Source organism: Erpetoichthys calabaricus, chromosome 9 (genome assembly GCF_900747795.2).
Source record: "Erpetoichthys calabaricus chromosome 9, fErpCal1.3, whole genome shotgun sequence".
Classification (NCBI taxonomy): Eukaryota; Metazoa; Chordata; class Cladistia; order Polypteriformes; family Polypteridae; genus Erpetoichthys; species Erpetoichthys calabaricus.
This window is the reverse complement of record NC_041402.2, coordinates 181,778,360-181,803,547: the sequence shown is the minus strand read 5'-3', so window position 1 is coordinate 181,803,547 and position 25,188 is coordinate 181,778,360. Positions and strand designations below refer to the sequence as shown.

At 42.0% G+C, this 25,188-nt stretch overlaps 1 protein-coding gene across 1 annotated transcript in view; it reads right to left on the bottom strand.

Moving 5' to 3' along the window:
* Positions 1–7,701, bottom strand: part of hmcn2 (hemicentin 2) — a 224,697-nt gene extending 216,996 nt beyond the window's left edge. Inside the window, 1 exon segment of the mRNA XM_028808536.2 lies at positions 7,310–7,701. Within this exon segment, the coding sequence (XP_028664369.2) occupies positions 7,310–7,577 (268 nt within the window). The 5' untranslated portion in view covers positions 7,578–7,701.
* Between the last annotated feature and the right edge of the window lie 17,487 nt (positions 7,702–25,188).

The following is a 25,188-nucleotide window of genomic DNA, read 5'->3' as shown; positions in this document are numbered from 1 at the left end:
ACAATAACTTTGTATAATGTTACTGTTTACCCCCCCTGGGTGGAACTGAAGAGTCGCATAGTGTGGGGCAGGAATGATCTCCTCAGTATGTCAGTGGAGCAGGACGGTGACAGCAGTCTGTCGCTGAAGCTGCTCCTCTGTCTGGAGATGATCCTGTTCAGTGGATGCAGTGGATTCTCCATGATTGACAGGAGTCTGCTCAGCGCCCGTCGCTCTGCCATGGATGTCAAGCTGTCCAGCTCCGTGCCTACAATAGAGCCTGCCTTCCTCACCAGTTTGTCCAGGCGTGAGGCGTCCCTCTTCTTTATGCTGCCTCCCCAGCACACCACCGTGTAGAAGTGGGCACTCTCCACAAATTGATGATTGTTTAGCGGGTGGGATGAAGTAACCAGAGTAAGTTTATTGTAGTAATTTAGAATCGAGTGTCTGTGTGTCTTTGCTCTTTTTTATACAGAGCAGCTGAACTCAAAGCTTTAACCTTCCTCGTGCTCACTTGAAACTGGACATACACACACGTGCTGATACCTGCCTGTCTGCACATATTATGAGTCAGTGAGGCGTCATCTAATTGACACAGAATGTGGACTGAAAAAAATGGATGCCTAGAGCAAGGAGATATTTGAAATATCAAAACATGTGTGAGATGATGTAAATGTGTATAAGTACTGATGTCACACAGTACTTGATGTGCTGGCAAAATCAACACATTGATAGCTTTCATGTCTTAATGAATGCCTTTTACTTAAACCCCACTTCTGTTCCTTAATTATCCAAAAATTAAATGCTAAAAGCTGCATATTTTTCCTTGGATTTTTGGAGGAACGTTTGCCATATTTACACCAACCTTTGATATACTGTACATTATTGAGACATTGAACCTTCTAGGTCCTCCACCATGATTGTCCTTTATTTTTATGATCAGGCATGCAGCACAACAGGCTAAATCACAGTGAGCAATGCACTGAGAAGAATATGAGGGGAAAACAAGACATCCTGGGGAGTTAAAGAAGACTCTCAAGTGTCTTTTTTGCGTTGTGGGAGGAAAAGCAACACATACAAAAGATGGCCACGCTGACTCCATATAGTCAGTGAGCAGGGTCTGGTTTGAACCATAAGTGACTAATGACAGTGTGAGATGGTGAGCCCTATGATAGACTGGCACCCCATCCTGTGCTGGCTCCTGCCTTGTGCCTGACCCTAACATGACAGGCTGTGACCTCCAGGGACCTTAAACTGGATTAAGAAGGTTTGAGAATGGTATCTTACAAGTTGTAAATATTTGTCTTACTGGTGTGGTGTAGTGGTTGAGACTTTGGACTTCAGCCCCTGTTGCTAGGGATCTGCACTGGCAATCAGAAAGTTGCCAGTTCGAATCCCGTAAAATGCTAAAAGGTACTCTGCTCTGTTGGGCCCTTGAGCAAGGCCCTTAACCTGCAATTGCTAAGTGCTTTGAGTAGTGAGAAAAGCGCTATATAAATGCAAAGAATTATTATTATAATTATTATTAAATCCCACTGCTGCTGCTGTGTGGCCATGAGAAAGTCAGTTCACCTGCCTGTGCTCCAATTGGGGAACAAAAACAAAAGAAATGTAACCAGTTATATCTCTCAAATGTTGTAAGTTGCTTTGGGTGAAGGGATCAGCCAAATAAAAAGATAAGTCAATGTGGAGACACTTGTGGGATTCCTGGCATCTATCTTCTCAACCGCTCAGGTCTGCTGATGAATGGTGTCTGGTGATGCCAACTCTGCATGTCATCAAATCTCAATCCAGACTCTTTTCACGTGTAACTGTTAGGTCAGGGGTGCCCAACTCTGGTCCTGGAGGGTCATCGTGGCTGCAGGTTTTCATTCTACCCATTTTCTTAATTAGTGACCTGTTTTTGCTGCTAATTAACTCCTTTCTCTTTCATGTTAGTTGTCTTTTTTAAGATTTGTTCCCCTAAATTTCTTCATTGTTCCTCTGAATTGCTTCATTTCTTTCCTTTAACGGCACCCAAACAGAAATGAAATGTGAAGTGAGTGAGCTAACAGAAGACCAACTAAGTCAGGGCCTCAAACTCAACCAGTTGCTTAATTAGGCTCTGAGTCTTGTCGTTAATTAAACTTGTTCTTTAGACCCATGGCTTGTTGGTGCTCTCATTGTGTAATAGCAGACATTTCTGACATTGCTGATTTTCTCTTTTCTAAGAGCACTGGTCAAATGTTTAGGGGACCTGAGAAGATCAACATTCCTGAGACCTCCATCTTTCTTTATTTTTAGATATTGTATGATGGACACAGTTTGCCTGTCATGTTTTGGCTCATTTTGTAGCTCATTATTGTTTGGCTTCTAATTAAGCATAAATAAACAATTAAGGGGTTTGAGTCTTCAAGAGCCAGGTCAGTTAACATGAATTCAAAAGAAGTTAATTAGCAGCAAAAACAGGTCACTAATTAAGAAAAGGGTTAGAATGAAAACCTGCAGCCACTGCGGCCCTCCAGGACCAAAGTTGGGGACCCCTGTCCTAGCTGGTGGAACTGGCTGCCCACCTTAATCCAAACTGCTGAGTCCATCAGTGTGTTTATGAAACATTTGAAGACTCCCTTGTACTGTGAGTTTCCACCTAACTGATAATCGCTTAATAAGTTCCCGTGACTAAGAAAGTGTAACTACAGTTAAAAATAGCAGTGCCACAGGGGAAACATTTTTGGTTCTTAAAACGATCATCCATATGAAGTTTCCAAAAAGAACCTTTTATTCATTTAGATTCATGACAGACTGCACAATTAGATTATAAAAGAGTTGTGAAATACCAATGGCGTCCTGATTATCAAAGGACTCTCACTGCCTACAATCACACGGGCTCAGTTCAGGTTCTGTTGTATACTGCTACTAGACATTAAAGATTTCTGTTTTGTCCACATATTAGGAATCTTTTTAAAGCCCAAAGAACCAAATTCTTGTGCAAAGAACTACTTCCAGAATGAAACGGTCCTTATCAAGCAATGAAACACACAATTTAGTAAAACACCACTAAGGACAGGTTACGTGGAAGAGTGTAGCTTTGGGTTTTGTTCTGTGCTTGTCCTGTAGCACTTGTTCCTAAACAGACCCACAAACTGATGCTTACTTGATTATGTTGACCCGTTTTGTAAGTCACTTTGGATAAACATGTCTGCTAATTGTCCATCCATCCATTTTCCAACCCGCTGAATCCAAACACAGGGTCACGGGGGTCTGCTGGAGCCAATCCCAGCCAACACAGGGCACAAGGCAGGAACCAATCCCGGGCAGGGTGCCAACCCACCGCAGGACACACACAAACACACCCACACACCAAGCACACACTAGGGCCAATTTAGAATCGCCAATCCACCAAACCTGCATGTCTTTGGACTGTGGGAGGAAACCAGAGCGCCCGGAGGAAACCCACGCAGACACGGGGAGAACATGCAAACTCCACGCAGGGAGGACCCGGGAAGCGAACCCGGGTCCCCAGGTCTCCCAACTGCGAAGCAGCAGCGCTACCCACTGAGCCAACGTGCCGCCCCGTCTGCTAATCAAGTAAATGTAAATGTGAAAGACATTAAAAAAAATGGAAAGGCTGATTAAGTGCACTGGCGTTTGCTATGACACACAGTGAACTTGAGTGGCTGATGACAGTAAAGTATCCAAAAATTATTTTTTCTCCTTGACTTTGCTGATCTGTTGCCATATACACTCTTACAAATGCTGGTTCTTTAAAGTCACCTTATGGTTCTTTACTGGGTTGCATGGCTCCTTTTGTAGCTCCATTGCCATTTCATTCTGAGACGGGTTCTTTGTATATGAATTTGGTTCTTTGTGCTTTGAAAAACTTCCTACTACCAAAAACCTGAAATCTTGAATATGTGGTAGGCTAAATGGCAGGACACTAACAGATTAAGAAAACCTGGACTGGACCTGTGTCACTGTGTGCAGCAAGAGTCCTTTAAAAATCAGGAACCATTGGGATTAATTAAGTATCTATCTATCTATCTATCTATCTATCTATCTATCTAACCCACTGGTACTTTACAAATGTTTATTTACAACATGGAGCCTGTTAGGGATCTAAATTAATAAAAAAAAAGTTCTTATTGGAACCTTCATGGGTCTTTTGGAAACCAAAAATTGTCCCCTTTGGAATTATTCTTGCACTTCGATTTTTAAGAGTGTAAATGGGATCTCCATAAAGTGGAATCACTTAACGGGAGCGAGTCAAAACGGTGTGCGACCGGGGCGCTTGTCTTACGTAAAACAGCACCGAACCCCACACGGGGAACCTGTTCAGCACGGAGCTCACTCGCGCCCACTGCAGTACAGTAATCCCAAACTCCCCGGTCAGGCGGTCCAGGAGTAAAACATGAAGATGACCACCGAAAAGGAATCCTCGTGCGACGACCAAGTGCTGTGAGGCAGACACTGACTGTGGGGAATTTGATTACATTTGCTTTTCTACAGGATTGTTAAATCGGTAACCAAACCTTAAGAGTAAAGGCGTCGAAAAAAAGAATGAATGAATTGAACAGTACTTCTACAATGACAGAATAAACAGAAATCCGGAGACACCGTTTTGACTTCATCAAGTTACGTGATGAATGTTACACAAAAGAACATTTAAGCACGTGTCTCTTTTAAACTTTTCAGCGAGTAAGTAGACGGGTAGTGTGTTGTTATGTCTAAGGGACTGACTGGCCTTTCAACCGCAGTATTGCCGATCAGCTCTCCACTGTGTGATCCTGGGCGAATCCGTAAACCTGCCGGTACAACAAATGTAGAAATGCAACCACAAAGACCAGTGAACAGTTAAAACGTATAGTGAACACGGGTGGCCCTTTGGATAGACGTGTCAGCCAAATTTCAGATAATAACGTTACCTATTACGTCACAGACCAGATGTCGCATAGAAGTACAAAGTTCATCCGCGTCAGGTTTAGGGCAACCGATGGATTTATTGGAGTCTAAAACGTACTTACTGACTTCCGAATGGCATTATGTGCAAATGGATCTCCAGCTCATGCCTGACTTAATTTTATGTTTGCAAATGTGTATAACACTCAGACCTTGTAAATAGATGTGTGATGTTTAAATGAGTTGTTTTAAATAGACATACGAATTCCACTTTGCTCTGTTTACTTTTAAATTGTATACTGCATTGTTCCGAGGTCTTTTGTAAAGCGTCTTAAGATAGTGCTAATAGTTCGAGCACAGGAAATCAAACAGATCCACTAGGTGTTAATGAGTCTGCATTAGCTTACAATATGCGCTGGAAAGCCGTGAAGAAAACCTAATTAGTGAAGACGCTCCTCTGCGAACGCCGCTCACACAAAAGCGCGCTGCTGCTCAAAGACACGCGAGGGTTTCGATGAGATTTGGATTTTTAAAAAGTTATATCACAAACCTTCGCAGTTATTACTATGCATTTTTTTCGTCAAAACAATAAATAAAAAATATACAGAATGACCGAACCAGTTTATAAATGTCTGAAGGTGACCGAAGTAGCTGGACGCCTCTTTAGCACAGAAGTTTAAACTCTTGTTCTTCCAATAGTTGCTATAGCCACTGCTGTACCTATTGACAGAGAGCAGCAGAACCAAAAGACCAAATGATTAAAATGTATTAAGACTGTATTAAAATGGGAATTCCAGTGACAGTCCAGTTAGATAAAAATAAAGGAAGAACACGTGGGCCAAGTTCTGACTGACCAAAAGGTGTTGGTGAGGCCAGCAGGGGGCGTTTACTCTGTGGAAGGTGTGTGGATCCTAATGCCACATTGTAGTGACGGGGACACTACCAGCGTCTGTTAGATGAGACGTAAAATGGAGATCCTGACTCTTAATAGTCATAAAAGATTCCTGGGCCTCTTTCGAAAAAGTACTGTGTTCCCTGATGACCTGGCTAAATTGTCCACCATGGCCTGGTCGTTCTAGCCCTGTAATCACCCTATGTACTTTATTGGCTGTCTCTCACCTCCTTTTACCAGCTAATGTGTGGTGATTGTAATGGCGCAATGGCTGTTGTCGCAGCACCCAGGCGCATGTTACATGTTATTGGTGAATGAAGTGGTCCTCTACCGTCACTGTAAGGCGCTTTGAATAGGTTAGAAAAATGCTATATAACGGCAATCAATTATTATTATTATTATTATTATACAATAAATAGTACACTTTTCTCATGACACAAGGTCAAGTTTGGTTCTGCCTCGAGCCTAGGGCGTACAGGAAAGATTTTGACTTTCCTCAAGTTTATACCTGAATTAAGTAGAACCCCTGAAAGATGCTTTCAGTCTTGGCTCTGGTACTCTGGTTAATTAGCAACATAAAATGGTTTGAGTAGTAATAGTGGATATGTGCTTGAACGTCCACTGCCATGAGCAGCCCCCCTGGACAGACCAACTTCATGTTGTACTCCCAGTTATTTGAATAGGTCTCGCCAAATCCCAAAAGTACATTAACCGGTTGGATCGATCGAGTATAGTGAACGGTCGCAATTACAATGGGAAAAAAAAAATCAACGTTATTCCCAGGCTGAAAAGAAGAGAAGTAAAATGCACCCAGTTTCGGCTGTAGTTTACATCAGTTGTGTTCGTCTGTAGCCTTCCGAAACGCTGCGTTTTTTGCAGTCTTTTCTTTCAGTGAGGGGATAGCCTTGACGTTTTTCCCCGTTCGATATCGAGTACCGAGTAGATTTTCCTCCCGTACCCCGAATGACGTATGCGTGTCACTTTAGTTGGCCATCCTAAGGTGACCCTGCGAGTGCAGGGTGTGTGCGTGAGTGGCGCCATGTCTCTGTCGTCGGTCCAAAGTCCCGAGATGAGTGCTGGCCACTGTATTATGCTTAGAAATAAGATGCACTTTTAAAGTGCTAAGAAAATGGGTTACCTCAAAGGTGCCACATAAAGTGCAATTGATGAAGGACGTTCTGACTGTCGTGCATTTGCTACCCAAAATTGGATTAAACAAACATGAGAATATTGTGTGTGTTTGTGTGTGTAAACAATGGCGCCAGTGTCTTTAGTACAAATAGACGTGAAAGCCTTCAACAAAAGACATTATATAACCGATCGATAGAAATAATACAAAGAGAGACTGCATACTATATAATTAGAGGAAACCTATTCAAATGAGATGAATCCATCATAGGTGATACCTCATGTATATTCACATATAGTTTCAGGTATGTACACAAAAAAGCCCGTTATTTATATGTATAAATGTGTACGTTATATACTTTGTGCGTGTATACAACACCTCTGTACATACATAAACATTGTGACTTTTTCGCGACCCCGAATGTTCTCACCGACCTGGGTCATGGAAGGGCACAAGGACGAAGTTCTGGATGGGTCTCCTTCTGCGACTCAGAGTTTTCTCAAGGATGCCAGAAGCTCCTTCCACCACCTGTTGGAGATCGTCGTACATGGAACCAGTCACGTCAAATACAAAAGCCAGGCTGGAGGCGCCTTCGGTCGAAGAGGGCTCGGGACCCAGATGGGGTAAAAAGTGGCCCGGAAAAAAACAGGATAGCAGCAAGAGCAGGGTAAAGGGAAGGTAAAGCAGTCTGCTGTAAGCCATGGTGGCTTGTTCGTTATGTCTTTTAAATCAATCGCATCAGAGTGGTGTTAAAAAAAAAAATCAATGCATAAATCGAAGAAGAAAAGTGCGGATTTATAATAGTGCACAAGTTTAAATGAATTAAAAGAAAAAAATGGCATTCAGGGGGGTTATAAAATGAAAAAAAAAAACAAACTCTATTTTTAAATGCAATTAATGATAAGAGGAAATTAAATCTAGGGGAAAATAAACGTAGTATGTTTTAGGAAGTTCCTTAAGCGTCGCGTACTCCTCGGCGATGTTAGTGGTCCTCTCTAATCCCAAAAGAGTCGGACTGCAGATTTTCAGAGCTTCTCCCATGTGCGCACCTCCGTGTCAGGCAGAGCGCGTTGATTTTCATCCGTATACCAAAAAACTTGTGAGGGAAAAAAAAAGCGGAGCCCGGCGCCGGAGATACGGAGTCACCGCAGCATTGTTCAAAGAGAACAGTAAGATTGTTGCCTTTCGAGAAATCCGGTGGTGTGCTGCGAGGGGCTTTCCTTTGGGGGAGGGGTATCGCTCTTCAAAGGCTTTGGGAGACCACCTTTCTTGTGTAACCCGAGCGCTTGTTCGCCCCGCCCACCCCATCTTCGGGTGCTCCCCACTGCTCTGGAGTCTGTGATGCGTGTCCAGATGCCAACGCCACAGCTGGAAAAGAAGCGTCTGCTTTCTTTTGTGTCAACGAGCGACCCCGAGAGCTGTAATGTCCATATCCTTAAGTGACATTTTTGTTGAGCACTGCCAGTGGAATTTCCTCACGGGTTTACTATTACTATTGCTAATATTTTTCACTCTTAGCCACTTCATCTGCCATATTAAATCCATCATAAAAAAAGCCACATGACAGGCCAATTTTCCTGAAAAGAAACACTTGTGGAGTTGGAGCTTTGACTGATGGATTTTATTAAAGCTGTTGTATCTGTGGGTGGCGCAGTGGGTAGCGCTGCTGCCTCGCAGTTGGGAGACCTGGGGACCTGGGTTCGCTTCCCGGGTCCTCCCTGCGTGGAGTTTGCATGTTCTCCCCGTGTCTGTGTGGGTTTCCTCCGGGCGCTCCGGTTTCCTCCCACAGTCCAAAGACATGCAGGTTAGGTGGATTGGCGATTCTAAATTGGCCCTGGTGTGTGGGTGTGTTTGTGTGTGTCCTGCGGTGGGTTGGCACCCTGCCCGGGCTTGGTTCCTGCCTTGTGCCCTGTGTTGGCTCCAGCAGACCCCCGTGACCCTGTGTTCGGATTCAGCGGGTTGGAAACTGGATGGGTGGATGTTGTATCTGTGACACTTTTCTTATTTCGGCTTTTTAATAATCATCTCACAGGAAAATTCTATCACTACCGTCTGAATGTACTCTCCTTTTATGAATCCTGACAAGACTGCTGCCACTGTGAAAGAAAAAGAACAAACAATGAAATGTTAAAATCGTTTGGCAGTGAGCCGCTGTGATTTTTTTTATTATTAATTTTTCATGTTTCACTTCAATGCAGGGCCTTCCATTTTAATTTAGCCAATTACAGATTTAAGTACAGGATCAGTCTATTGATCATCAAATCAATCATTTACCTACCCAATTTTCTGAACCCTGCGGTGGGTTGGCACCCTGCCCGGGATTGGTTCCCTGCCTTGTGCCCTGTGTTGGCTGGGATTGGCTCCAGCAGACCCCCGTGACCCTGTGTTCGGATTCAGCGGGTTGGAAAATGGATGGATGGATGGATGGATTTTCTGAACCAATGTTTTTCATAAACAACCATTTTTATTTAAATAGCACATTATGGTATAAAATGCATAGCAAAGTGTTTTGCAAGTGACTAGGATGTAGCAGTAGGGTGTTGTACCATGTTAGTCATTATGGATGCCATGAGAAATTGAGCAAAATGACCCCTTTTATTGGCTAACTAAAAAGATTACAAAATGCAAGCTTTTGAGGCAACTCAGGCCCCTTCTTCAGGCAAAATGTAATGTATAGTGACTATAATAAAAAAAAGAATGTCTTAATAAAAGGATAAGTGTCTGTGTGTCTGTCCTGTTTCAATGTCTTTTTCATTCCAGCAGATGGTGCATTAAGGTTATTTTTTTTGTTCTATTGTTATTGTCTGTTTTTACCTGCATTTTTATTACTCTTTAATTTAATATTGTTTTTTGTATCAGTATGTTGCTGCTGGAGTATGTGAATTTCCCCTTGGGATTAATAAAGTATCTATCTATCTATCTATCTATCTATCTATCTATCTATCTATCTATCTATCTATCTATCTATCTATCTATCTATCTATCTATCTATCTATCACAAACATTTGTATTAATGCATTTTAATACAGTACTACATATGTTTGTGATGCGTCATCTGTTGGAATGTCAGATTTAGCGAACTTTTATTACTACATGCATTCCAATAGATGGTGCACTGCAAATGTTAAAACAAAGGTCTATGTTGATTATTTAGATTTCAGCACGTTTTAGATGGGAAGAACAATTAGTATTAAATAAAAACATACAAATTGACGCAGCTCTAGAGATATTTTAGAAAAGTCAGAGTCCAATCTGATTACATAAGAAACTTTCATGCAGCTGGGGCCTTTTGTTCACAGTAGCAGAAACCAATCAAGAATGTAATGCCAGTCAATCAGATGGCACACTCATCGACAGTCAGAGTGAAAACAGAGCCATCAGAGAATTTAAAACACATGTCTTTGGGCAGCAAGAGAACTCCAGAGTAACTGGAGAATAAGCAGGAGATAAAGGAAAAACCCCAGACAGACAGTCAGTCTAACCTGCTTAATCCTGAGCAGGGTCGCGGTGGTCTGCTGGAGGCTATCCCAGCTAGTATAGGATGCAAGGCAGGAAAAAAAGCCTGGACAGGATAGATAGATAGATAGATAGATAGATAGATAGATAGATAGATAGATAGATAGATAGATAGATAGATAGATAGATAGATAGATAGATAGATAGATAGATACTTTATTAATCCCAATGGGAAATTCACATTCTTCAGCAGCAGCATACTGATACAATAAATAATATTAAATTAAAGAATGATAATAATGCAGGTGAAAAAACAGACAATAACTATGTATAATGTTAAATATTAACGTTTACCCCCCCGGGTGGAATTAAAGAGTTGCAGTCCATTGCAGGGCAAAAACACACACACAGAGAAAGGACCAGTGCCACCATTATGGTGAATCAGAACAGGGCCAGAACAGTCGGTTGGCGCACTGATAAGCGCACAAAATAACCCAGCAGCAGCACTGCCCACACCCCAGGGTCAATTTAAGATCACCAATTCACCCAACCTGTGTGCCTTTGGACTGTGGAAGGAAACACTTGACAGAAACCCACACAGACACAGCAAGAACACATAGGGAGGACCCGGGATGCAAACTCTGATCTCCTTACTGCGAGGCAGCAGCACTTCCACTGTGCCACCCTGATAGACAATGTGATGGGGTTAAAGTCGGAACCCTAGACCCCTCAGAGAATTAACTCTTAACCCAGAGGTTAATATCCATTCTGTCCCTCTGCAAACATTTCTTGACTTCTGTAATGAGGCAGTTTGCTAAATACGACTTGTGATATTTAATTTGTGCATTTTATTTTAGGATGATTTAGTTAATAATCTGTGTGTCCAGAGCCCATGGTGGAACGCTGACGTTATGTGGTCAATGTGTTCTGTAAGTGGAACAGCAGGAAGGTGCACATGAGCTCATAAGATCATAAGGGCCAATGATTCACACGTTTTTCATGACAGATAAAATAAAATGACAGACAATATGTTAACAAAGAGCATTGAATTGGGGAGTGCATGCAAACCAGACAAGAACTCTGGGAAGACAAAAGTAAAAGTAGATATTAAAGAGTGTTGTTATTTAATCTGTGTATCTGCTTGTAAGAAGATGAGAAGCAGGGCGTTGAGACTTTGTTGTTAACTTGTCTATCACAAGCACCTTAATGTCACCTCACTAAAGAGCAGCCAGAACATGGCAACTTACCAGCTGTCCAATCAATTGATGCAACATACAGCAGCGACGAAAGGTGTCCTACAAAGGAAAGGATTTGAAAAACATTTAGAGAGACATCACAGTTGCCAGAGAGGGAGTTTGACCCTGTCAGATTTGCCATCTCCCTTCCCTCCGCTGACAAGCATCACAACTGGCGTAAGAAGATGAGTGCAACAACTGAAGCAGTAGGCCCCTGATACAAAGCTGTCTGTATGACCCTGATTTGAACTGTTCAGTTGTATGATTTTCATATCTAACATTTATGTCTGGCTTTTCTGGGAAATTACAAAAAAAAATGTAATAATTGAAATGAAGTTTGTGTGTCAGCTCACTGAATCTGCCTTGTTGACTGCCATTATCTGCTGCGCTGTGCTCATTCAGGTGAGTCGTGCTGTATGCCTTGTAAGTAACACTGGTCAACAAGCATTTTGTTACTGGGATTCTTTCACCTGTACATTAACAAATTTCACTTGCTGACTCCAAATCTGAAAACCGTTTTCGTCCAGCAGCACGTCCCATTTTTTAGTTATGATGTTCCAGTAAAGGCCATGCGTTTCAGCATTTAAGAAATAAGTTTGGTCTCGAGAAAAGTGAATCCAAAATTAAGGAAGGTGTTTTTGTTGGCCCTGAAATCCGTGAACTGATGCTTGACAAGGAGTTCAAAAGGAAACTGAAGCCCACTGAATCAGCCCCCTCATTCGTGCAGGTTGTCCAGAATTTTCTTGACAGTCACAGAGCAGAGAATTATACTGAGCTTGTGGAGAATACTCTGAAAATGTATCAGCTTACAGGAGCCAGAATGTCACTGAAGACGCGTTTTTTTACATTCTCATCTCTACTTTTTTCCACCAAAACTAAGCGATGTCAGAGATGAGCACTGGGAAAGATTTCATCAAGATATAAAAGTGATGGAAAAGTGATATCGGGAAAAATTCACTCCGAGCATGATGGGTGACTACTGTTGGTTCATTGCAAAAAAGGACGGGTGTGCAGTACAAGCGCAAAAGTGAGTGCCTCAGGCAATTTTTAGCACACTGACCTCACTTTTATCCATCCATCCATCCATTTTCCAACCCGCTGAATCCGAACACAGGGTCACGGGGGTCTGCTGGAGCCAATCCCAGCCAACACAGGGCACAAGGCAGGAACCAATCCCAGGCAGGGTGCCAACCCACCGCAGGACACACACAAACACATCCACACACTAAGCACACACTAGGGCCAATTTAGAATCGGCAATCCACCTAACCTGCATGTCTTTGGACTGTGGGAGGAAACCGGAGCGCCCGGAGGAAACCCACGCAGACATGGGGAGAACATGCAAACTCCACGCATGGAGGACCCGGGAAGCGAGCCCAGGTCCCCAGGTCTCCCAACTGCGAGGCAGCAGTGCTACCCACTGCACCACCGTGCCGCCCCCTCACTTTTATATTGAGGTAAATTGACATAAACATGTTTTAAAGTGTCTCTGGTATCGTCTTCTGGTTTGTTTTCAGAATAAACACATCAAAACAATTTTGGTGGGACAGAGTTCAAACTCTAAATATTGTGCTGATATATTATTATATTGATATTCAAAAGTGTCAAAACGGCAGTGATGTGTATCTCAAAAATCTGGCGTGCTAGCTTAATTCCGATTTCACATATGAACTCAGTGTAAAAAACGTAATAGAGAGCTGGTCTGAAGTTCCCAGTAGCAAACAAAAAATATTTTTTTGTAGACCAGTATAATTTGTACGTCTCTGGGGCTCAGGTGATTCATGATATGGGTATCCTGGCAGCCTCTGTCAGATTATTTGTGCAGCCCTTTCAAAAGGGTGATGGAGCACCTGACGTTTCATTAGTGGCCATTTTCCTCTTTCCTGGTTTGGAATTATGAGGACTGTGGTGCTCTATTGGTAAAACGTAAAGAAAATCTTACACGAAAAAATCTGGATTGCTCACTGATGGCTCATGTGGGACACCTCTGCCTCTTCGGCACTTCTCAGATGTCTTTTGACTGCTCTGGCCTGGAGCTTCACCATTATTCTCCACAACACCCTTCCTTGACGGCCCATTCTTACAGTTGTTACCATTTAAATATACTGTATTAGTAGCATAAACATTTTTTTTACGACAACATTTATTTATGCAGAACATTTTCATACAAACAATGTAGCTCAAAGTGCTTTAGAAGATAACAAAGAGAAAGTTAGAAGAAAAGAAAGACAAGAATATTAATGAATAAGTAACAAATGATTAAACAAATAATTATTTATCTATATGATCTTATGCAGTTGCAGTCAGTCATTGTCCAACCCACTATATCCTAACACAGGGCGCAAGGCAGGAAACAAATCCCGGGCAGGGCGCCAACCCACCACAGGGCACACACACACACACAACCACAGACTAGGGACAATTTAGGATCACCAATGCACCTAACCTGCATATGTCTTTGGACTGTGGACCCACGCAGATATGGGGAGAACATGCAAACTCCACGCAGGGAGGACCCGGGACTGCGCTACCACTGCGCCACCCTATACAGTTGCAATCAGAAATATTCAAAAAGATTGTAAGGATTCACCAATGAAAGCTTTTTCAAAGAGCTAGTAGATTCTGCTTTGAATGACTTCTTTCTCAGTTGAGTTATACGTCAAATCAACAAAGAAAATGTATGATGTAGTATTCATGAGTAACAGGATATTTTATTAATATAGCTATGTCACAATTATTGATCCCCTATATAATGTTGCAGTTTTTAAAACTTTCTGCTAGTTTTTATGGCCTAAAATTGATCTATCTATCTATCTATCTATCTATCTATCTATCTATCTATCTATCTATCTATCTAAAACAAATAAGCCTTTGGGAATTCAATAATGATCCTTAATTGGCTTCCAGTGTGATGCATAAATAAAGCCCACCCGTGAAGGTCTTCAAGGTGAGTTGCTATCATGGCTAAGACAAAGGAGCTCTCCCTAAAGTCTGAGAGACAAAATTATTTCATTGCACCTGCAGGGCATCAGGTGGAAGATGATCTCCCAAAAATTAAACATTCCCGGAGGCACCATTGGGAGCGTTATAAGCTTATGGCACATCTGCAAACCTGCCTGGCCGACAGAGGAAGCCCAAAAAGTCATCAAGAGCCCTGAACAACTTAGTCAGGACAACTAAGGAAACCCCCTGTGTTACTGCAAAACACCTACAGGGTGACCTGATGAAGGCCAGGACAAGCGATTCCGTGGCCACTATAAGGCCAGCACCGAATAAACAAGGACTTTATGGCCGCACTCCACTCTTGACCACAAAGGACATCAAAGGTCGACTAGAATGTGCCAGGAGAAATTTGAGTAGGCCTGCAGAGTTTCGGGAAACAGTTCTGTGGACTGATGAAACTAAACTGGAACTGTTTGGACACATAGACCAGCAGCATGTCTGGCTTGAGAAAGGCCAGGCTTATGAGCAAAAGAATACCATCCCCACAGTCAAGCGATGAGGGGATTTTTTTTTCTGCTGCAGGGACTGGCAACCTTGACCGTGTAACTGACATCATGGATTCCCAGAAATACCTGGCCAATTTAAAGAGGAATTTCTTCTTTGAGAAAAAATTGAAATCTTAAAAATTGAATCTTGATGATCATTGGACTTTCCAGCAAGACAATAATCTCAAAGCACACTTCCAAGTTAGCCAAAGCTTGGATGAGAAATAGATCCTGGAATGTCCTGGGGTGGCCTTCTCAGTCCCCAGATTTAAATTGCATCGAAAATCTTTGGTGGGATTTAAAGAAGGGCGTTTCAGCAGGGAAGCCATCAAACATCAATGAGCTGGAGGCTTTTGCAAGTGAAGAATGGACAAAGATTTCAACAGAGAGGTGCAAGAAGCTTGTCAGTACTTACCAAAAACGGTAATTAGAAGCTATAAAGGCTAAAGGATGGTCAGCAAAGCACTGAGCCCTGGGGGTTGAGTAACTGCATACGCACATTTAGGAAATGAATTACATTTTTCACTTAAACTCCACCTTAAGTCGATTTATGTTCTCAAAATAACTTTAAAAATGTGTCAGTAAGTACTTGTTTTTGTTCAAATAGACTTTTTGTCAATATTTTCATTATTTCTTCAATGTCTTTTTCAGTGAGGGGGTTAAGTAAATCGTATTCTGTGATATCATCGACTGTTAAATTCTTGTACTTGTAATATTTCTATTGCACTATTATATTGTATTGAGGATCACTTGTGTTCTCATCTGTGTATTGTATTGTATTTATTTATTTTGACACCCACTGCACACCCAACCTACCTGGACAGGGGTCTCTCTGCCTTTCCCGAGGTTTCTTCCATTTTTATTCCATACAAAGGCTTTTTTTTTGGGAGTGTTTCCTTGTCTTCTTAGAGAGTCAAGGCTGGGGGGGGGGCTGTCAAAAGGCAGGGCCTGTTAAAGCCCATTGCGGCACTCCTTGTGTGATTTTGGGCTATACAAAAATAAACTGTATTGTAATATTTCTGATTGCAACTATAAAACAGAAATATAACTTAAGCCTTTACTTTATTATCACCATGTTCTGTTTTGACTTACTGGCTTAGGTTACTCCTCACCCTACACACGTTAATTGTATCTTCAAATTTGTAATGTGGGGTGCTTTGCTTAGTGTTGCTGCTTCCCCAATCCAGCACCCAGGGTTCAAATCCCAAAGACAGACACTGTTGGACGCTTGCATGGCCTCCCTACATCTGTGTGGGGTTCCCTCTGATTCCCAGACATTTGCATTTTATCCAAAGCGGCTTAGAAAAGAGGTCACCATAATTAAGAAAACGTCTCTGGGGGGGTGTTTGGCAGCGAGTGTTGCAGGACTGATCACCACAAGTGAAGAGCGCCAAACAAAATACAGGTGAGTCGCAAAAACCTAACATATCAGCGGGACAGAAATTCACCAAAACAGAGAGTCTTCAAATGCTTCTTAAACACATTGAGGGACTCTGAATTTCAAATGGAGGTGGGCAGCTCGTTCCTCTAGCTCAGTGTTACACATGAAAAAAGTGTGGACTGAGAGTTGATGCCATGCAGAGGGGGCATCACCAGACGCTGTTCATCAGCAGATCTGAGTGGTAGAAATATGTGGTTAAGCTGCTTGGTGTCATTAAATTGGTCTCAGTGTCTAAGTGGGCTTGGAAATGGACTGGTGCCTCAGCTAGGATGGTTTCCCATCTTGTGCTCAGTACTGCAAGGATAAGCTCTGGCTCCCCATGACTATGAATTTTCTATTTGTGCAAGAGCTGAGCACTCAACTGGAAGTACAAAATATATAATGCAGTGACAAGGAGTAAGGAAAACACAAGTATTGGACCTTACAAACCGAAAAGAGGCTCGTCTGTCTGATGTCTCAGGTTTTATGTACTGTTACAAATTGGTTTGAAAGGGCAAGAGATTGTGGCTGAACTCTCCACATCTGTAAAGTCTTTGTGATGTTCAGTCTCCTCCAGGTAGCATATTTATTATTGTCTGGGAGGAAACAGGGCACACGTGCAATAATTTGCAAAAGCCGTGCCGGAAAGTTGTAATGCAGTTGAGTAATTTGAAATGCCCTGCAATTTCTAGTATAAAGTGACTCAAATGATGAGTCAGCAAATGCAGTCATCAAGTCTGACATCCCCTCCAGCTATGAGTCGTGTAATGTGACATCGGCTTTACTTGCACTGTGTTTGGGACATCTGTACTTATGTGTTCCTTTGCTTGTATTTTTCTGCGTGGATTTATTTTAATTTGAATCGACATTTCAGAGTTGTCCATTAATGTAACATTGGAAGAATGTGCACACTCCACACAGACACCGATCTATTCAGCAACTGAACCCGGGTCCCCGTATCTGTGCGACAACAGCACTAAGCACTACTCCACCCTGAGTAAGGATAATTAACTCAATTTGTTTAGAGCAGCAGGCCTGGCAAATGAACAGGCAGGAAGTGAGCCCCCTAGTGGCTACAATGATGAACTGTAACACATATGTTAATGGTCTTAATGCCTACCATTGACCATTTTCTGTAACCTCCTTTGTGTCCACTCTGATAAAAGGGGGGATTGATAAAGTATCTATCTATCTATCTATCTATCTATCTATCTATCTATCTATCTATCTATCTATCTATCTATCTATCTATAAAACCTAAAGTCTCAATAATAAGGGGAAGGGAACTGCCAAACCCCTGTCCCAAATAAACAAAAACCATTTCATTTATTTAAAACAAACAGAATAATAAAAAGGACATAAAAATATTGTCCAACATTCCAAAGAAACAATATATCAAAAGTAAAAAAAAAATGGTAAAATGAAAACAAAAAATATACTGTATATAATTCAGAAATATAATTAAAAAAACTACAAAACAAAACTCCAAAAATGTAAATAACAGAGAAAACCAAATACATAAAGGTAGGATTTTATTTGAGATACCGAGGGGAACGGGACAAAGGGGCAAAAATTACAAATGAAACAAATAATATAAGCAGAGGACCTTACTGACTGGGAAAAAAATGTCAGTAAGAATTTTCATGAAGAAGGGCCAGGAGAGAAGACGCAGTCAAAAAACAAAGCAAAGGTAAATACCTGGAGAGACAATCATAAACATCAAGGCCACTAACACTAAACCTAAAAATCAAAGTCCTAATTACAAAGCAGAAGTCCAATACCAGGAGTCGCACTGAGAATCACACACGATTATTAAGAACTTTCCAAATCTAAGATAATCTAGGAAAGCACACGGTGACCTCTCACTTATGACATTACTCGCTGTACATTCCCGTTGAATTATGGGATACATTGTCCTACCTCACTAAAGAAGGTCTAAAGCAGCAGTGAAAATGACTCCACAAAATTAACAACTTTTAACTTGACGCTCCCTAGCAAAAAATAAATGTCAAAATGGAAACCCTTGGGTTAAAAAAAAAGACCCATACACAATTTTGCACAAAATTCAAGAAATATTAAATAAAGTGCCAATTACAATAGGGACAAGTAATGAAAGTAAAAAGCAAGGGAAAATGATAAATTAAAAATGCAAAATAAAGACAATTGTAACAACTTAATCCACTCATTGCGTTAAAGACTTGTCAAAGCAGTTTAGCGTTACTAAGGGAAATGAAACATGAAAGATGGATTAGGAACTTTGCTTTCTTTGAATTATTTTGACCTTCATTTTGCTCAACTCCTCTCGCATTTTTGATCCCAGCCTGTGTAAAGATTGTCTGCTGTTCTTCTTCCCTCCATTTCTTGGCCATATTTAATCTTTCTTTCTCTGAAAGCCGAGATCGTTTCTCAGATCCATCCATTATCCAACTCGCTATATCCTAACACAGGGTCATGGGGGTCTGCTGGAGCCAATCCCAGCCAACACAGGGCACAAGGCAGGGAGCAAACCCCGGGCAGGGCGCCAGCCCACCACAGGGCACACACACACACCCACACACCAAGCACACACTTGGGACAATTTAGAATCGCCAATGGACCCAACATGCATGTCTTTGGACTGTGGGAGACAAGGGGAGAACATGTAAACTCCACGCAGGGAGGACCTGGGAAGCGAACCCAAGTCTCCTTACTGCGAGGCAGCAGCGCTATCACTGCTATCATTTGTCTTTAACCCTTAAGTTGACTCAATGCTGTGCCTTATGGGTCTTTTTTGATTGATTATTTATCTTAACCCATACTTATCAATGATTCTAAATTTTAGAGCAGATGACATTTAGCATGTTTTAATGAGTTTTAAACCAATATAGCACCCTAAGGTATATGTTGGTTTAAATTTGACCCAAAGGACATGGCAATATTCAAAATGTGTAGCACCTTTACTCAAGTATAACATTTGCATACTTTTTTTGATTTTCTGTAAAGTTAGGGAATTTTATGCACTGACTTCACATTTCTGAGATCTAATTGACATTTAGGAGTTTCATGGGTTGTGAACAAATGAACTGCCCTGTATGCAGTGAGGAGTCCATTGATGTCAATGGAGTGTTGAAAACTCACCTGAAATACACGGCCAGGTATAAAATATAAAAGCTTACAGAATGCCCTTTTTACTTTTTTTTTTTTTTTTTTGCTTATTATGGGAATGTATGTAAAGTGACAAAGTTTCATCCTGAGGAAACTAAATTTACTGATTTCAAAAACAAACTTAACCTGAATAAGTTGAAATGGTTACAAGGCCAGACCAACCCCAGATCATCTTCATCTTCAGGAGGAGCAGGAGGCCACATGATAGCCAATGCCATCACCCTACTGCCATCTCTCGCTCTGGAGGACTTCTATTTCCTTTTAGTCCATCACTCTCCCATGTCTAAAATTATACCCAAGCTGTAAACAGTAGCCAAGTTCCAGCTGCCACAGCTGTTTATCGTTTTTTGTGGCGCAGCTTGTGTGTGGTCCTCTAGTGGCAATCACAAGCACAATAGACATCATTTTTAGCATTCATGGTGTGATACGCTGCCCGGACACAGACAGACGGACACCGTATTAAAGTCCACCACACGTTTATTGTACATTATATTTACAATGTCCAAGTGCACCAACCCAGTGCCAAAGCACCAATCTCCCCCAAAGTCCAGGCTCTCACACTCTTTCTGTCTGCTTGTCAGGCCGCCTCCTCTCTCCTGCCTCCAAAACCTTGTTCACTCCTCACCCGACTCCAGTCCTTCTCTGCAGGGAGGCGGCCCCTTTTATAAGTGCCCGGATGGGCTCCAGGTGATCCCTGACACTCCCTAGACACTCCCCTGTGTGGCGGAAGTGCCGGCTGTGTTCCCGGAAGCCCTCCGGGTGTTCCCAAACTTCTTCCCCCCAGTACTTCCTGGCGTGGCGGAAGTGTTGGGGTTCCGGGTCCTTCAGGCATGGGGGCGCCCCCTGGCGGAGACCACGGGCCCCTACAGGGTTGGGCTTCCAAGCCCTGCACCCGTGGCCCTCAAAGGAACCAGGGCGGCCGCCCCCTCGTGGTCCGGAGGAGGAATGAGCCCTCCTCCTGTCCTCCTGGGCGTCCCGGCTGGGCACCACCCCCAGCCGCGTGCCACAATGGTCATTCTGATCTTAGGTCTTATTCTTAGTTCCATCCAAGTAACTGGGTGCATTGACCAACAAGCGTTTTTCATTTGATTTCGTCAACAGCTATGGTTTCTACATTGTCCTATGCAACGTTGATGGTTTTCAGATCATCTTGAAATGTTCCAAGTCAGGTTGTTTGGGACCCGCCAGCTTTCCTTCTTCCCCTGGGGGTAACCCACTGGATCGCAGTCTTTGGGTGACGGCTGTCTAGCATCTGTTGGATATGCCCATCAAATTGCATTCTGCACTGCGTGATGGTCGTTTCCAGACTGTAGGAGTTAGCTGTGTTGGTGATACGATTACAGTAAGTGACCCCCAGGATTCTTCTCAGGCACTGCTGCTGGAATACATTCTCTTCTTTTGTTTGTGTTGAAATACTGTTTTGGATACGTAACTATTATCAATTAGTATTTATACTAAAATGTTAATCAAAAACAGGAGAATTATTGTGCATGAAGGAGCTCATCGCTTGAGCTCATATCAAACGGGTGAACTACCCAAAATTGTAAATAAATGATGCATCACACTTATGCTTTCATTTTTTTTTTTTTATTATTTTGATAAAATATTTCTGTATCAATTAACGCATTTACCTACAAGACATTCAATCAAGAGTTATGTGTCTGTGTTGTGCCATGTTGAATCAGAATGAGTGACACACGAGACAAAAAAAATAAAATAAAAACAAAAACGACACAAACATGCACCTCAAACCACAGACAAGACCATCCCAGGCAGGCATCCCTTTTGTTTCAGTGGCTCCTACCCCCCAGGGTTCAGCCTGTAAATACAAAGGTGTGACAAATGGGACGTGACTCACACAGACAGCTCAGATATGAATCAGACAGACACTTAGCAGGTGGGAAGGATTTGGGGGGCAGTACCTTAATTCAGCGTTATCACCTTCTGACTTCAACAGTGTACTCCAAGCACTTTACTAGTAGCCGAGCCTCTCCACCTAAAATATTTTCAATGGGTTTTGCATTCTGTGTTCTTTAAAAAGAATCTGACATTTCAAATTCTCCAAGCAGAATTTCCTCCATCACAATTCATACATGTGCATCGCAAGTCTGTGCTGTACAAAAAATGTGCACACAGCGGAAGGTATGACTGTATGCCTATGTATGTGTACATTGGTGTCCATGTGTGTGTGTCTATAGACTACATGTGCATTTCTCTGCAGTCACTCCGTCACATCCATCAAGGTTATAATACGAGATCATAGATGGCCGAAGAGTTTAGCATATCAGTACAGTTGTGAGTGCTGACTTGAGCGCACTGGAAAAAGCATGGAAGAAAAGAACGAGGAACCCTAGGCGCTTCAAGAGCCTGGAAGTCACTAATGTTGGACACAGCCTAGAAGGGAACCAGAAGTTGTAGAGTGTAGCCTTCTTAAGAGAAGTTAAAACCAAAAGGATGAGAACTGCCTTGTCCAGTCACGTCACAAGGGTCGATTTTTAAAAAAGAACAAGAAGGGCAGTTCTTCTAAGAGCATCAAGAGGAACGAGCCTCCCCTCAAATGCTGAACAACAGGTATGCAATATAAACAAAAAATAAAATAATTTGAAGGGGGAAATCCCATCATAAATGACCACCAAGGAAATTGGGGAAAACGTTTGTTGGCCTGTTTAATATAAAGCTAAAAGAGGTTGGGACTAAAAAACCAAACCAACCACCTCTGATAACTGGGCAAGAACAGACATTACTTTTACTTTGCTATAAAGCTGCTTCTTTGATTATTGTAAACTGTTTGCAAAAAGCTTACCATATGGCTGGGTTGTAAAATATATTCATATAATGATGTGTGTTTTGCTCATTTTATGTATACAGTATAATAAGTATGTGTTCTGTGTGTGCGTATGTGTGTATCAGCTGTATCTATATACAGTGTGTGTTATGTACAGCATGTCTAATGTGATTGAGTAAATGAGTTGGGTGTGTGAGTGTATACAAAATTAAAATGTCACAATTAACTCCATCTCCTAGTTTAGAACTTTCTGGAAGCCCAGGTGAAAACCAAAGAAATGGAGTTTTAGAACTTTTGCTCGTCTCCGAGCCTCTTCTGCTCTCTTTTCAGGAGGTGTCTGGGAGTCTATAACTTTGGACCTGCCTCAGAAGAGTGGAGGTGTCAGCCCAGCACCAGAAGATCAAGGAAAACTTGAGAGAACTGCCCTATCTGGTCGTACTAAATTAAGAGAATTAACAGTTTGCTACAGTCCTCCAAGGAAGTCAGAACTTGGTATGAGTGGCTGCTCTGGGGGCCCAGGTGGGTTTAGATCCACCTGACTGATAAAAATCAAGTGTAGAGGGTCACTTTACCAAGACCTGACCTTAAAACGTTAAGAGCCTGGAATCTGGGTCTGCCAGCAACTCCTTGAGGTCACACTATGCAGTGCGTATGTGTCTAGTGTGTACAAGTATATGGGTGTGTATGGGCAGGCCTGTCAGTGTGTATACAGCGTACATATTATGTCCATGTTTGTCATAACCCATGTGACTGCACTTTATGAAGTACCTGCTTGACATTCTTCTCTAGTTCCAATAAATGTTCATTTTGGTGACCTTGAATGAGCCTGGTGGTGACTGACAGACAATGACATCACAAGTGTAAGGCTCACACGGCTCACAAAGCATTACATCTGGACATGTATTGTGAGTGTTTCTCTTTTAATGTGCAAAGAAGCCTTTAATTTCAGAACAATTTCAAGTGTGCCGCAGCTGCAGCCAGTGTGCATGGATTACTGTGTGTGCCTACCAGTTTAGTATTGAAAACGGATATAAACGAGTGCCTGATTAACTCAATATGACACCAGGTGTTCTTCATTACATTTTATAAAGTACCATTTTGGCACGCGATGTAGAACAATTCACTCCTAATCTTGCCTTTGGCTTGGTTGCCTGTCTAGTCACTTTTTCTTCAATCTTTCTGCAATATTTTTGTATTTTTCTTTATTGGGTGCCACAATCTAACCCCAGCATCACTGGGTACAAGGTAAGCTTACAAGGGCATGCATGGAGTGGAATGTGGGAGGAAACTGAAGAGAATAAAATCTGCTGGGACCAAGAACTGAACCCAAGTCCCTAGTTGTGTACAGCACTATGCTAATCATTGAAACCCACTACTGCCCATGAGTATACCATTAGTAAAAATCGTTGGCTGAATTATTTTATGGATACAGAAGTTATTTCTTTTTTGGCATGAACTTGTTTCTCTAGTACCCACTGTATCAGGTGCTTAATAAAACGAGACTGGCAGTGGCTGCCAGCATGAGGACTGACAGACGATAAGGCAAAAGTGAAAGACAGGAACATAAAGGGAATGGACAGAGTTGGCTGAGCAGCATGGTGGGCCATATGAAAGTCCCACGTGAAATCATAAATTGCTCATTAACTTTCCTTATTTAACATTTTAACATTAAAATGATAAAATCGTAATTAATATAAAATGTTAACATTTTCATTACTATAAATACTGTAGGTAGCACCTGCCTCTAATTGTAAATTTGTGTTTGTACTGTAAATTACAATAATTCTATGGCATAGGGTTCTATATTCCATGATAAACAGGTTCTGTCCTTTCAGTCCTAAAAAAAGACTAAGCAGTTTGGGAATGTTATATAGGCTCCTATAATAAACTAAATTAAATTAAATAGATTTAGTTTAACATTTCAAAGGTTTCAGTTTATCAAGATTTTATATGAAGCTTGTCACGCTGGACACCACCTGAGAATGCTTTAGGTGTCCACTTTATTGCAGCAGCAAATGCAACAGCTAGAGCGGCAGCAGTGGGATTCCTCACTCGTGTATTTGGCATTGACAGTAAGTTCAGTTGTTTAACCACTAGAGGGCAGGGCCTGCTTTATTTTTGGTTTCAATAAATGCCTCTTCCGCTTCAACATATTTTAATAAAATAGCGTTCCAAGACCTTGGCAAACATGTCCCTGCTGGCAGCCGCTACATAGTACAAGCTTTGCGACCTTTATCTGTGGGTGGTCACCTTATATGTTGCTTGTCCTAGTCATAGGCGGAGTGGTGGCTCTGAGGGTAGGGATCTGCACTGGCAATTGGAAGGTTGCTGGTTCAAATCCCGTAAATGCCAAAAGGGACTCTGCTCTGTTGGGTCCTTGAGCAAGGCCCTTAACCTGCAACTGCTGAGCGCTTTGAGTAATGAGAAAAGCGCTATATAAATGCAAAGAATTATTATTATTATTATAGACAACTGGTGTGAATGTGCATGGCAGGCAGGCAGTCTGTCAGATTGTGCTGTGTGAAATGAACATTAAAGGGACCTGTAGACCCTCGGATATCGAAAGGCTCATATCTGGTGGCCTAGACTGCCCTGCAGAGAGTCAAGAAGACAGAAGAAGGCAGCGAAGGAGCAGAAAAATCTCAGATTTACCATATGTATTGCCCAAGATAGATGGGCTTCTGTCCCTCTCTTTGTCTGGCTTCTTTAATTGATTTTTTTTTGTGTGAATTGTCATCCATTTAGTAAAACCGCCTTTTATTGTTACTCTCTGTGAAAGAGATAA